Here is a 16,021-nt window from a genome sequence, read left to right on the forward strand (position 1 = left end):
TTTATATAGAATTGGTGTCTCCGATTTAAAAAAAAAAAAAAAAATTTAAAAGATCAATATAAACTTTTTTTCTAGTTACAGTAGGGTCTAGTTATATAAAAATCATTAAAAACAAAATAAAAAAAATAAGTTTTCATGTGTTTCTGAAACAAAATTTTTAAAAAAGATCTGTATTTACTATATTTCAAGTTACAGTAGGGTCTAGATATATAAAAATTAATAATAAAAAAAATATTTTTTCTAAAAATTCCATTCCGTAAAAATTAAAAAAAAGTATTTCGGCGGGTGCTGGCGGCTACAATTTTTTAACAAAGACATTCCCCAGAAGTTTCTTCAAATAATGTATATAGTCATTGGACGGGCTTCGACGGTCTTTTTTTTTGGCAAGCTATATAATATTCCTGGAAAAAAAATATCAGTATATTTGAGACCTAAGTTTAAAGGATTATACAGGAAAATGGAGAGGTCCATAAATATAAGATATACACTTAATAAAAGCCTATATCAATGTTTATGTATGTTTTGAAGTATGAATTTCTATATTGTAAAGCAATTGAGATATATGTAATTTAGAAAAGCAGTAAAATATAAAAAAAAAACTAAAATGTGATTCAAAATTTTTTGAACTTCTGGCGCTTCTGTCGAGAAATCGAAATGTCCAATTGAAAAACCCATTTGTATTGGAGGAGAGCAGATTGTCAGCTTCCGAAAAAACTTCGTTTTTCCAAATTCTAAAGATACCGATTTTTATAATTTTGTAATTTTTGTTTTGACGAGGTTTTTTGTAGTGCTCGATGAGAAGATTCTATATTTGAAATCGGAACTCAAACGAAGAAATAGGATCGTTTTAAAAATGTAACATACCCAAGAAGTCCTACTTTGAGGACCTTTGGTCGCTCCCCTGGTGGGCCCATGAGGTGCACGTTCATAACTTAAACTAGACAACACTTCTTCTTTGCGCATGTGAAATTTCATTCAAACCAATCTAACTATTTAGAAGTAACAGATTTATTTCCCTCTTTTTTCTATACAACTATGTGTCGCTTACGATCAAATTCGTTTACCGTAAAATGTAAACATTGACTTACGATAAAATCTTACCCCCTATATTTTTGAAGTTATTAACAATTTTGATATTCTGTGAACGCTAAAACATCAGTCGGTCCATAAAATTTTAAATTCTGCAATAAAAATTTTTTTTGAAAAAGTCGCTTACGATAATTTGGACTTAAGGGCTCGATATGTCAATATTAGTAATCCAGATCTAGATCAAAAATAGGTAAAAAATCGACACAGCCAATTGTGTGTCGATTTTCTCAATTTTAAACAGCAAGCGAACCGGGACAATTGTTGATGTATGAATCAAGTATGTAAACTATTTGGGGGCTACGGCGAATATCAAGATTCTGGGGAACTTTGAATCATCGAATTCAGAAGAGATTCAAAACCCTAAAATTGTGTGTATTGTAATAACTGGAAGCTAAGACAATAAGACGATTTTTAATTTTTATCATATTTCTCGATGTTTCTTTTTATAGAATCAGCCACTGCTCAATATATCAGATATTCTTATTTTCTATCTTAAAAAATCCAAATTAAGTAGGTACAAATTTGTACCTACTTAATAATGTGAAATTTTCTGCCTACATCTTAACCCACGCTTTTTTGTATAAGTTTAAAATCAAAACAATTGCATTTTTACTTTAATCAAGGTTAGTTTATTATAAAAAGTAATAAAACAAATCAAAACATGAAAAAACCACTCCATTCTAAGGTTTTTTGTGGAGTGGTTAATTTACTAACCACCGAGGCGGTTGGCATTAAAAATAACTATGATAAAAATTTTTGTTTCGTATAAATTTTTTTGAAATCGAATATTTTTGACTAAATTTTCTGACCAAACAACCGAAATATCAAAGTAAGAATGAATTCGATTAACACTGAATGAGTGAAAGTCTCTTAAAGAAACTGATTTTTACAATATTTTCAAATTAATATATTTATCTAACCAGAGCACCCTGACGGCAAAGTTTTGCCAAAAATCATTAACAATGACTAAAAAAATATAATTTTTAGCAAAATGGCAATATATGTCAATAAATTATGTTTTAAAGACTATAGAAAATGTGGTTAGTAAACTAACCACCTAACCGCAAAGAGTTAATATATAACATTTAGTAGCAATAATCTTTATGACTATCAAAGAACCTTTCGAGGCAATCATTTCAACTGTACTAAATCGTGACGGAGAACATCTTATAAACACTTTTTTAAGAAACATAACAGAAATTGAGCCATTTATTTTCAAATTTAAAATTTTCCTTAAAATAAAATCCACATATACATACATGCATATGTATGTCAAAAATAAGGAGTCAAGTATCATTGTAAGACTGTCAAACAAGGTTATTCAAGGTTGACAGATTATAGCCCTAAATAATAATAATAACCCTCATTAAATATTTATTAAAACAGGTGTCAATCTCTACATTATTCTTGAAACTCTGTCTACCTTTATCGCTTTTAAACTCCTACATAAATCTTATTCCTTCTACCGACCAGCAGTCTGACTGAAATTGCAGCATCGTTTTAATATTTTATAGCGCTATTACTAAATTTAAATAAAAACCTTTATTCGAGTATAACCAACCATAAAAAATATGACCAAAAACTTCGTTTTGTTCTTAAGCGTTCAAGCCATTTTCTTTAAATGGCAAATAAAAATAAATAAAAACCTTTTTTTCATTTGATTGTTTGGTTGTATGTAGGTAATGAGGTTGACAGGTTACACAAAATACTGACAACAATCCAACCCTTTTTTTTTAACCAAAGTTACCCACGCATACATACTACGTACCCAGCAGTTCACAATTGTCTCAAATATTTGCTTACTTGGGAGACTCCAATTTATATATTTTGGGTCATTTGATACGTATGTGCTCTTTGTAGGGCAGAGAGAAGTCAAATGGTTACTTTATACATCCCATGTAATCTAGCGTGAAGACAATTGTCACTTAAGTGTGTCTAAGTAATCTAGAGTTTAGTCACTTTAAATGTTTATTTTGTACTACACATTAGGAAGTAGTTATTTTATCTATTGGAGAATTGTCGGATAAAGGTTTGTTTACTAGCTATTGGTCAATCGGTTCGAGGTCAATTAGCACCCGTGTATATTAAAATAACTATCTAGTTCTGTAGGATCTAGTTCAAGTAACCAATTAGGTAGCTAGTAAGGTAACAGACTCTATGTTATCGGTATGGGAATCCAATACGTTGACGACTTTGGAACAGCTATCGGACAGTCTCAAAAGGGTCAATTAGGATAAGCCTAGTTGTCACCCTAAATGATAAAATTACTAGTTCGGAATAGTCTCCTAGAACTGCTGGATATCTTCAAAAACATTTGCATACACTCAAACATCTTTCTACATACACATAGACACATTTATATAAACAGAAATAACACAAATAAAGGTTAAATATTGTTGCCGGCTATTTTGCGTTTTTATTTTTAGATCAAAATGAAAAGTTCTATTACTTGTTTTATGCTGTGAAATTCGACCATGAACTACGTGAGCTGTTTTCAGTAAAAATTTGTTATTTAAACAGAAGTATTGATTGGGCAACATAAAATATTTACTCATTCATCGTGGATTTTTGGAAACAGGCATTTTAAAAGAACGTCAAAAAATGAATTACTATATTATAGCCACGTTTATATTTCAGTTCATTATACCCTACACCACCATAGGGGGTGTTATATTAGTCTAACACCCACCATAAAGTCTACCGATCGACACACTGATTTAACGATGTCCGTCCGTCTGTATGTCCGTGAAAATTTGTGAGCAAAGAACAGTTCGCAATTTTTAATATATTTCGATAAAATTTACCACTAAAAATTGTGTGCGGGTCGTTTCATAATTGACCTTAGCTCCCATATAAGACCACTTCCGAAAATACTTAAAAATTATGGTATTTAGATAAAATTTAACACAAATAAGTCTGATAAAGAATAGAGTGCCCCAATTGACCAGTCAATAGTGTGCTGGACTATTAATCTGAGGGTTGCGGGTTCGATTCCCGTCAGAGACTCTGGGTGTATCTGCAGACAAGCAAAACGCTTCGCATTTTTTTTTTTTAAAACAAATTTCACGTGATCGTAATTGCTCATAGCTCCCATATAAGGACCACACTCATTACAATGTTGGTATCCAAATAAAATTTAACAGAAAAAACCAAACACGTCAAAATTTAATGGCGATTGGCCCATAATTGATCATAGCTCCTATATAAGGTCCTCTTCCGAATTTGGTAGCCAAATAAAATTCAACAGAAATATGTTTCATATAGAAATAAATCATACGACTTAATTTGAGGACGATCGGTACATAATTCCGAAAATAAATTATTGAAATTTTAAAAGAAAAATATTTTTCGAATAGTTTTTTTTTTAAAATTTGTTAAATTTAAATTTTTTTTTTTTAAATTTAAATTTTTTTTTTTAATATTTAGCAAAAAAAAACTTTTGGTTTCGGGTTAAAAAATATTTTTTTCTTATATAAGTCGCTGCAAAGGTCTTTGAAATATCCATCATTAGATATCCATATTGTCTATAATAATGACTTTGTAATCCAGATATAGGTAAAACAAGTAAGAGAGCTATATTCGGCTGTGCCGAATCTTATATATCCTTCACCAAATTATACTTCAAAATAAAAATTTTAAATATTTTTAGGTAAACAAAATTTATTTTTTTTTTGTAGTTTTTTAATTTTTTGTAAAAAAAAAATTTTCGAATTTTTTTTTAAATTTTTAAAAATTTTAAATTTTTTTTGGATTTTTTAAATTTTTTTAATATTTACGAAAAAAAACTTTTGGTGAAAAAAAAAATCGGGTTAAAAAATATTTTTCCGATTTTGACCCATTGTTGGTCCAACTTACTATGGTTTTATATACGTCATTGCAAAGGTCTTTGAAATATCTATCATTAGATATAGTAATCTAGATATAGGTCAAAAATCGAGGTTGCCTGGTTTTTTCCTCATATCAGCCATTTCACAGAGGTTTAGAAACTTTTTTTTGGAAATAATTCGGTATCTCGGGAACTATTGGAGATATTATTACAAAATTTCTCATGGTTAGAGCTGAGGTGTTTTTGAGTTGAATTACATTTGTTCAGCTTCCTAGGGGTAATACGGGCCAGTTTGTGCCCCCTCAAAGTTGGGTCTCAAAATTTTTAAAAAAATCCCCAAAAATTCATTTATGATCCGAATGAGCTGAAATTTAAAATATAAATAGTCCTTGAGAAGATCTACAAAAAATACGCTTACATGTGTAGGTTATCTCCTTCAGTTGAAGAGATATTTAGGTTTATTTTTTTTTTAATTTTGCTCAATTTTTTTTTTGTTTTTTAGATATGGCGGCCCTACGGAGGGTCGAATTTTTTTTCAAAATATCAGCTATATTGGCAATAAAATTCTAAATAAAATAAAAAAACTTGGTAACAGTTATCTCATCCGTGTAAAAAGTTACACGCATCCAAAGTTGGAACATGTAAAATGGGCCTAATTTTTTACGATTTTTCCTAAAAAAGTCCCTATATTTTTTCTTTTGTAGAAACAAATTTTCTTTGGGACTATATACAATTTTTATATGTTCCGGAAAGAAAACTTAACGCAAAAGCATGTAAAGTAAAATTGGGCTCACTTAAGCGGACACAGTATCCCCCAGACCTATCCAAACTTGGACAATTTTAAAAAAAATATTTAGGTTTCAGTAAAAAATTTTAAAAAGGCAAAGCACCGATCCTCGAAGAAGTTCCGTATTTGTATAACCCTATATGTTGTTTAAATACTTAGAAAGTTGTTTTACTATCACACGGTAAATAGCGTCACAGTAGGCACTTTTCTAAAAAAACTCAGTTTTTGGAACACATTTTCCCCGTTTTAGGAATTTCGGTATTTGAAAATAAAAAATGTCAAAAATTATAATGTCATTAATTTAAGGACATTTGGATCTAAATTATTTCCCAATTTTGTTATGATATCTTTAACCGTTAAAATTTTACATTAAATCAAATTTTATATTTTTATTCGTGGAAAATCACCATTTTTTTAGTTTTTAAGGTAAATGAAGTCTTAACGATAATCTCACCGATCTGCCTGCCAACTTTTTTTAAACCTCAAACATTAAATTCTTTAAAGAAACCTTCAACCACAAATAAATGCCACATTCAATTGAGGAAACAATGAGCAAAATCTTACAACTTAGTTTTCATATTCCAGGAATTGAAGCTTTGCGGGGATATGTTATTGCATTACATTTATATACTTAGGTACTTGTATGTTTTTTTTCTGTTTTTGTTTTATTAAAAAAATAATAAGAAAAATTGTAACTTCATTTCCCAGTGGGATTTAAGGACAAAAAATTTTAAAGATGAAATACTTGTTAGCAAAATGTATGTGTATATAAGAGTAAGATAAAAACATATTACTAGGAAACTAAATGTAGTAAATAGGAATTGGTAGGTACACTGGGAAAATTTATTAAAGAAATAAATAGTAAATTTTCAAAACGTTTGCGAGCAGCAGGATTCATCCTAAAGCAGGGAAATAAGAAAATAATTTTTGCACTGAATCATTACTTGCGATGAAAAATAAATCCATTACGATAACCCGAAGATTAAGAGATCGTACGTGAAGCCCGTTCGGCCAAACATACAAATCGATACCAAAGCCAAATATCCATGGCGCTAAGGTAATTCTCAGTATTTGGTGGGACCAAAAGGTTCCTATCTGCTGAAATCTGACCAGACCATCACAAGGAACCTGTAGCGAATGCAACTGATTCGTTTGAATCGAGCAGCCAGATATGAAACTGTAATATTCCATCATGAGAACGTTCGGCCACATGTTGCAATATCTGTTGAAAACTATTTCGAATGAAGTGATTGGAAAATTTTACCCGTCCGACTCCTATTTGTGTCGATCGAAGTAAAACGCTTTCTGGGGATAGAATATATTTATGTATATGATAGTTTGTTCTATCAATTATATTCCAAAATATAAATATCTATATTTGGAATAAATACTAGTTTTTCCCATCTTCATGAATTGTATTTTTGACCAAAAAACTGGAAATTCTGGCCCAGAGATCACTGTATTATTCTTTCTTAGTTCTACATAGTAAAAATCTTTGAAATCAGTTCAAATCTTTGAAATCTGTCCAAATTTTTAAAAGTTACAAACTCTAAAATTTTCACTCACGAGATGGAAAAATTTTGATCCCTATTCCATGTCTTCTAACACAAAATAATTTTTGCTTTTATGAAAGGCCCCATTCAACATTTTTAATTCTCAGTATATTTGTTTTTGTTCTCACTGCTGTTTGTCACACTGTACTTACTAAGATTGCTTTAGATATTTGACAAACATAATAACCAAGAGTATTAAATAATGGACCAAACATTATTAATGTTCATCACTTATTTAAAGGTCATGATGCAAAGGAAAAAATTGTAAAGAAAAGAAATTCAATTTAAAAACTGCGTTATTTCTAAGTATACAAACAAAATCTATAAGAAAGATACATGAGCTAATACTCTACCTTTTATAATCCTAGAAGCTTATGTTTCCATAAGTTAAATATTGTTTACTTAGACCACATATGAACTACTACTATTTTTGCTGAGTGTGCATTAAAGGGAAAACAATTTCTCCACTTAAATTTTTAAATCCCATTTAGCTTGGGGTTAGAAAACAAAGCAGAAATTCTGTAGTAAGTGAGTGAATGTTTGTGCTTTAGTTACTAACAACCTACATGAACATTGTGAACATACTAGACTAATTTGATGGATGCTTATTAGGGTGGCGCTTATTATGTACTGTTTCGATTTTCGATGCTTCCAAGGACTCGAAACTTTAAATAAAATGTGAAACCTCTAAAATGTATAGATGACGTAGAACAATTTTAGATCATAGGGCATCGAAAATCACAATAGTGCTAAATAAGGGCCTGCCTAATGCTTATAAACCAGTAATACTTTCACAATTCTACATTCATATAACAATTTAAAACAATTTGACGTCATTAAGTTATTGTGTGTATGAAAGAAAACAACAACAACAACAAAATTAAAGAATGAAAGAAAACGAAAGTCAAATAAAAGTTACTAACAAATGTCTCAACAATAATACAATACAGAACAATGCAAAATGTGTATGAACACACAACACACAGGAATATTACATATTTTTTAAAAATTCTAAACCAAATTCATACATTTAAACTCTTCTATTTTTTATCCAACATTTGTCCACAAACACATCAACACGCCACATACAAAAATACTCGTACATGATTATAAATGATTAAAATATGTTATTTCCTTTTATTTACCTCTCTCTCTCTTCTTCTTTTCTTTTCTCCTCTCATTTTATTTCATTTCTTGTTTTCTGATTTTAATTTATAGCATGATTTTAGGAGCATTTCCCATCAGCACGAAGAACTCGACAACAATAGCAGCGGCAAACAATAAAAACGGCAAATGCCGTTTTTTATTTCTATGTGGCGGTTACATTTTATTTTTAGTACTTGGCGCTGCCATGTTTTCGGCCATCGAAGCACCCAAAATAGATGTGATATCAAAGAGAGTCGAAACATTTCGTAATCAGTTTTTGGACAAGTACACATGCTTAAATGGTAAGTATAGCAAAACAAACATACAAACTAGAGATGGGATGGGTAAATCGAAAAAATTGTACGAAAAAATTGTACCAAAATTGAATATTTTATTTTAAACTAACTTTAGTGCCGCAACTTCTTTGTCTCTATATGTGACCCGGTCTATGAAAAGGTGGCTTATGACTCAAAAAAAATGTTTCCACATTTTTTTGGGTTTCCATAGTTTTTGAGACGCTCTTTCACGTGGTAAAGAAAAACTACTAAGAAACTGAAATGCATTGTTTATCTTTAACCTTTTCATAGGCCGGGTCACGTATAGAAAATTGAAATAAATACCATTAGTAGTAATATTGTATACAATATGTAATATTTTATTTTAAACGAGCTGAACCCTGTCCGCGTTGCTGGCCCTTAGAAAACTTCTGTTTTATATTGCATCTCGATCTCGATTTTAATATAGTGTCGGACAACTTAAGAACGTTCTCCCCCGAGCTGACTTCTCTCCCGAAACACATATTATCTGTAGCCAGATGACGCATAGTGGGGCAGAATCGAAATTGTTTGCAAATAAAAATTCGAGTTTAAGTTATTAAAATGGGCCCTACAAATGCTCGAGGGGCGGCGTTATAGGGTACCTTCGACATGCAAAATTTTTAAATACGTGCCATTTTTTGTTTCCCATCCGATTTCAATGATTTGTGCAATATTTTTGAAAAACTGAGTTTTAAAAGTGGCATATTTTTGAATGTAATTGAGATATTGACTTGCAATTTTTTTCAAATTGGTCCTAATATTTGCAATCCTATTAAAATTTTAACAATTAACAAAACTGATTGGATTTATTTCCAAAAAATTTAAATTCTGCCCCACTGTGAGACGGAGGATGAGGTGGGGCCATGCTATGCCCTTAAAAAAAGAAACGAATGTATTTAAGGCAAATGGGATATTATATTTATGAATTCATCTTAGGCCAGGGGATTACACTGTTTCATGTTTTTTATTTGGAGTAAAATACAATTGATCAATTGAATTTTGGCACGTTTAATATGCGGAGAAGCATTATCGGTGATCCAACCTTTAACAGCAATACATATGGTGGCATTCCAGCTGGATCCAATGAATTCAAAAATTCAGTAAGATAATTGACGGCTTATTCTTCGTTCATTACTGTGTCAGTCAACCATTATTTAATAGTTTCCCCAGGCAATTTCCATTGAATTTGCTCATTGAGCTTGTTCACATTATAATTTTTTTGGTGTCAAATTTGCACATTCCCTCAGACAATCCCATTTGTGGCGGGATCAATTGGAATTATTCCATTTCCGATGTCCAATAATTGTTTTGAGAATGTTTGGGCAGAAGGGTATTGCAGCAAATGCACACGCATGTTAGTCGATAGCGTTCGGCTTCTGTAGCTTCATTTCCAGTGAAATAAATTTTAGGGAACTTCGCATTATCATTGGGAAGCGGTAGCAATGATCCCATACTGTGGTACTTTTGGCCTTGAACTTTAAAGGTGAGCATGAAGCGGATGTTGTTTACGATATTAGTTGCTCCGAAGGACGTCATTTGAAAGCATAAGTTGTACTTTCGGATGTTTTAAAGGAAGTGCTTGGAAATCGGAGTGGCGCCGGAAATGTTACTTAGATGCGGCTCAGAAGGCGAAGAACACTTTCCCGTGAATTCCATAGGGAACTTCAAAACTCTGCAATGTAAGCAAAGTATGTTCTTGTGATGCCATCAACTATAAATCGATTATTTTCTCTTGATCAAGCAATTCGCGAGCGATTGGCTTCTAGCCTTTCGATATGCTGTTGGTGTGTCTCTGCAGCTTTCGATAAAGATGCACGCGAGGCATTTCCGGAAGCCGTGATTCGACGATGATTCCCTTTCATGATTTTCCTGAAGGCGTGATTGTTAAAAATCTCGCCGATGAGTTGAAATAACAAAATCTTGCCTCAAGTACTAAACTATTTTAAATTGAATTTAATACATCTTCTATATATATAAAAATAAAATGGTCCATGATGCAATCGCATCACATGAGAACGGCTGGAGCAATTTTTTTTCATTTGAATCGAAATTTTCAGGAGTTGGTATGGTATTCAGGCAGCCGTCCAAATCCTTTGTCTCGAAGAGCTCACAGGGCAACAAAATTTAAAAAATTTTAGAGGTTTTTTAAACCAATACACAATTTTGATGTATTGTAGTTCCAGTAGTACAAATATGGTCCAAATTTTAAATTCTATGGAGAATTTTTTTTGAAATTTTTTTTTTCTCCACATAGTTTATAATAACTCAAAAAGGGTTAGTCAGATATTACAATTATCCGATTCCCGGGATTTTTAGTCGGGAATCCCGGGAATTTAAAACTGATTTTTTCACCAAATAACCTTGAAATGTTTTTTTACAGTTTTTTGTTCATATCTCGGCAACAATAGACCGCTTATTATTATGTATTATTTATATGGGATTTTTTGGTGTCAAGAGTTGGGCATAATCGTTCTTTTTACTGATTGGTAGTTTTTGTTAAGAACAAATAAATAAACAAGTTCATCACTTCTATTCTGTGGTGTTTGACTGAACTAAGTGAATGAACAATTGCTCGCTTAATGTTTTTGCAGTGAACAAAACGAACAGGTCAGTTAATTTTGAAAAAAGAATTTGGCCTATTATAACATGATTTTAATAATAAAGAAAATAAGAAGGAATTATATAAAATTCAAACAACATAAATCCCATTGAAACGCGTTTTAAATATAAGCTTCAAACATCTGCAGTAATGTCAGACGACCAAAAAGAATAAAGTGAATAAAAAGAACAAAATGATTGAACAACTTCTCATTGTTCATTTGACTGTATTGTTCAATTGAACTTGTTCGTTCATGAACAACCCAACTCTAGTTTTTCGTATGAAAATTTAAAAAGAGAATTGATTATTTATTGAATTTATTTCTTATTGGATCATTCTAATTTCTTTTTCAAATCCGTAACAAAATAGCTTCAAAACTGTATTAAATGATTAAATTTTTCTTCAATTCAAATCTAGTACAAAATTAATTAATTAATTAATTTCAATTAATTTTGTAAATGATAAAAACAAAACTGAATCAAGAAAAAAATTTTAACTCAATTTGAATTAACAAAAACATAATCATTCAAAGTTTGAATAAATTCCGTTATTAACTTCAAAATTAATTTAGTTTAAACAAAGGCTGTTGAATGAATCTAAAAATATAAATATTGGGAATGGATTTATGGAATGAAAGGCTGACATTTTTTAATTTCGGATTAAGATTTTAGTGAATTAAGCTCAAATTGTATTAATTAATTCAATACTCTGATATTTAATAATATAACACTAAGTTTTTATACGAAATTTGGCTATAATATTCCTAATTTACAGTATCATTATATATTTCGGGAATAGTCGGGTACCCTGGAATGTAGAAAAAAATTTCCCGATTCCCGGGAATCAAAAAAGGTCGGGAAATTAAAAACCCTAATTACAATACAATTTTCTGAAAATAATCGAATTCACTTAATTGTGAATAAATTCGAAAAAAATCAACCGATTTTTATGATTAATATCTCATTTTGTTCCTATAACATGTGGCTTTTCGATAAAGCAATAAATCTGAACAATTTCTACCAATTTCGATTTTTCATGATTTTTATAAAACAAAAAAAAATGAATTTTTCACGTAAAAAATATATTTTTTGATTCAATTTGTTATTATAACTCGAAACTACTGAGCCGATTGAAACGCAATATATATGTGAAAATTTGTACATAGCATGGGGAAAATGTTTTCAAAATTGAATCAATCGAAAGAAGAACATTAACTACTCAATTTTATGTATATCAAACAAAAAAAGTAAAATTTTGTAAAAATTAACAAATTCACTTAATTGTGAATAAATTCGAAAATAATTAACCGAGTTTTATGATCGACATTTCATTTAGTTGCTATTATATTTGGGTTTGCGATAAAGCAATAAACCTGAACCATTTCTACCGTTTTCGATTTTTCATGAGTTTTTTAAAACAAACAAATTTGCTATTTCCACGTAAAAAATTTATTTTTTGCTTCGATTTGTTATTACAATTCCGAAACTACTGAGCCGATTAAATCACAATATATGAACAGATTAACTTTTTTAAGTTTACTTCAGTTATATCGAACTAACACTTTTTGAGTTAACATAAATTCTGTGAAGAAACATCTACAAAACTTCGCAATTTTAGAAAAAAAAAATTTTTAAAAAAATCTATCCATAGAATTAAAAAATTATACCATTTTTTTACTTAGGTAACCATGATGCATCAAATCTATATAGTGAGTCATTCCCTTTGTGGAGATGATTTGTAAAGAAAAAAATTCACTTCCATTTCACTTTTTATTTTTCTTAATAAGAGATTTTTTTTGGAGAAACTTGAAGAACTAACAACACTGTCTCCTTTTCACTTCTCATTTTTTTAAAGTATGATACAATTTTAGGGAAACCCAAAGAACTGCCTTCTTTTCACTTCTCGTATTAGTAAATAGCATTCGAGCAAAGCCGGGCGGTCCGCTATTTGATTTATATAAATAACTTACTGGTACCAAAAAAAAAGTACAATTCTAACAGCTATTCCATCCCTTAGACAGACATATGTATCTATTTACAGGTTTTATATAAATATTCCTACATAAATCCTATGCTATTAACAAAACAACAAAAACCAACACGTAAGCAAGATAATAAATTGTAATGATTTCGAGTGATCGATGTGTTAAATTGGAGCACGTAATCGTAAATCAGCCCCATTCATAACAAGAAATGCACAAAATCAATGATTACACAAGTATTGGAGAGTTTTCCCACATTTCGAATCCAAAAAATGAAAGCAAAAGTTTTATTTGTTTTTGCACTAAACCATGAACGTGACCAAATCAAATTTCAAGCCCAATGTTATTATTTTAACCCATTAATGTTTGCTAAGTTTGAGGCAGAGTAACATGAGATTTACTGCTGCTTAGGTTAAGAAATGAAATTAAGAGCAAAGGTCATTTGTCAAAATCATAAATCAAGCATCAAAAACATAAATGGCATGAGTAAGTAGTGTATGTTTGAATTTAAGTACTGACATTGTCCTTTTGCAACAACACTTTTGTTTGTTTAATGATGGTGGGAGGAAAGTATTTTTTTTTTAATATTTGTGTGTATATGTATGCATTTTAATGCATTTCCTTTTTATTTAATTACATAGAAAATGCTACGAAAATTACTTTTAACTTTTAGAGTATTTCGTAATTTTGCAATTTCAAGAAACAAAAATGTTCAAGACTTGTTGTGAATATATTACGAGGATGAGAGTAAAAACGACTCTTATGACAAACTTATATGTATTTACCCTTAACATTCATGGTGAAGGGTATAAAAATTATCAAGGTTGGCTACCGCTAAGTTATCTTTAGCCCTTTAGCACATAAATACGGTTCCCGATCGTCATACCGAGAGGACCACACTGCGAAGGTGAATAAATTTGAGTCCACTGGTTCAGTAAACAGTGAATCAACACCCGTACGACGAAACGCAAGAACTGCCGAAAACTTCGCCCCTATCAGTGAGAATGTGCAGGAGCATGAGAGTGTGCTTCTGTCAATCAAATGGATGAGCACAACGAAATAACATTGTGATAATTACCTGGTCAATATCCCTAATTCCATTTTCAAAATCACATTAAATGTTATCTCTTGACCGTTGCATTAATGAGTTCATTATGAATAAATTCATAGGTTTAATTCCTTTGTAAGAAGATGAAAAATGGTCTCATCCTCCTCCTCGTTTTGACAACTTCTGCATAAGTCGTTGTAGGGCAGGCCAAGTCTCCTCACGTGTTTGCCAAAAGTGCAGTGTCCGGTTATGACCGCCACTACACCACTCAATTGTGAGCGTGTCAAGTCAAGAAGATACGTTGTTCGTTCACGATTTAGTCGAGGTCATATCGTTCTGGTTATAGAGTATGTGGGTTCACAGCTCCATCTTGTCTGAGTGAGCTCATAGTAGAAGTCACTAATTTGTAGCTTGAATTTGTATAACAGAATCCCACATAGGAAATCGATGTCTCCGTCAGGTAGCAAGGCACCTTTTTTCGCCAAATCATCAGCAATGCAGTTGCCTGTAGTATCTCCGTGTCCCCGTACCCACTTGAGTACAACTGTTGAATGTCTCGCCATCCTGCTTAAGGATGCCCGGTATTCATGGTGTATAACTTAAAAATCCAGAATTTTTTAAAATTTTTGTACAAAATAAATTTATTCAAGTTATTGGTCATTGTTAGCTATGACCTTTTCCAATCTTTCTGGCAACATATGAATTCCGCCTCAAAAGAAATGCTTATCTTTTGACGCCATGAACGAATCAAGCCCATATCGGATACTCTGTTCCAAAGTGAATCGTTCTGCATCGATCGGAATAAATGGTATTCGGACGGCACACTGTCTGGACTATAAACCAAGCCAACCACTTCATTTTAAATAATTTTTAACAGGTATTGCAACATGTGGCCGAGCTTACCGTTTTTTGGCCAATGCTCTCTTCAAACGAATCAGTTGTGTTAGAGGTACAGGTTCCCTGTGATGGTTTGGTCAGATTTACGCTTCGGGTTATCGTAATGGATCCATTTTTTATCGCAAGTTTTCATGTTCGGTACAGGTTCTCTGTCATGGTCTGGTCAGATTTCAGCAGCTCATAATAGATAGGACCTTTTTGGTCCCACCAAATACAGAGAATTTCCTTAGCGCCATTGATATTTCTTCGATTCGGCTGGTTGGACGAGCTTAACATACGATCTCCTACGCTTCGGGTTATCGTAATGCATCAATTTTTCATCACAAATAATGATTCGGTGCAAAAATGGTCTTTCAAGTTCTCTCAGCTTCAATTCGTATGGTACCCAATTTCCCTGCTTTTGGATAAATTGAGCTGCTCGAAAACATTCTGAAATTGTTGCTTGAGTTTTACAACAATCTTCGTGGAGTTATTCCTCAAATTCTTGGTCCTCTAACTTTTTTGGATGGCCTGGGCGATATTTGTCTTTCGTGTCAAAATCACTTCTGAACCGAACAAACCATCTCTCGCACGTTAAAACCGATAGAACACATTCACAAAAAGCTTTGGTAAGCAGGTATACTTGGTCTGTCCAGGTTCTTCTTCTTTATCACAGAGCTGTCTTGTATCTTTGAAATATATTTCTTAATGGGCGAAGCTTCTAATAAAGGATTCGACGAGATAATCGCTTCGACTCACGGTCGGCTAACGACTTATTATAAAGTAAATGCAACGGAAG

The 16,021-nt window shown here is 31.5% G+C and overlaps 1 protein-coding gene across 1 annotated transcript in view; it reads left to right on the forward strand.

Annotated features, from left to right (window-relative positions):
• Positions 1-16,021, forward strand: part of LOC135956788 (potassium channel subfamily K member 1-like) — a 61,103-nt gene that overhangs the window by 19,892 nt on the left and 25,190 nt on the right. Inside the window, exon 2 of the mRNA XM_065507363.1 lies at positions 8,474-8,703. Within this exon, the coding sequence (XP_065363435.1) occupies positions 8,475-8,703 (229 nt within the window). The 5' untranslated portion in view covers position 8,474. The remainder of the gene's footprint in view (positions 1-8,473; positions 8,704-16,021) is intronic.

This window comes from Calliphora vicina, chromosome 4 (genome assembly GCF_958450345.1).
Source record: "Calliphora vicina chromosome 4, idCalVici1.1, whole genome shotgun sequence".
In the NCBI taxonomy this organism is placed as follows: Eukaryota; Metazoa; Arthropoda; class Insecta; order Diptera; family Calliphoridae; genus Calliphora; species Calliphora vicina.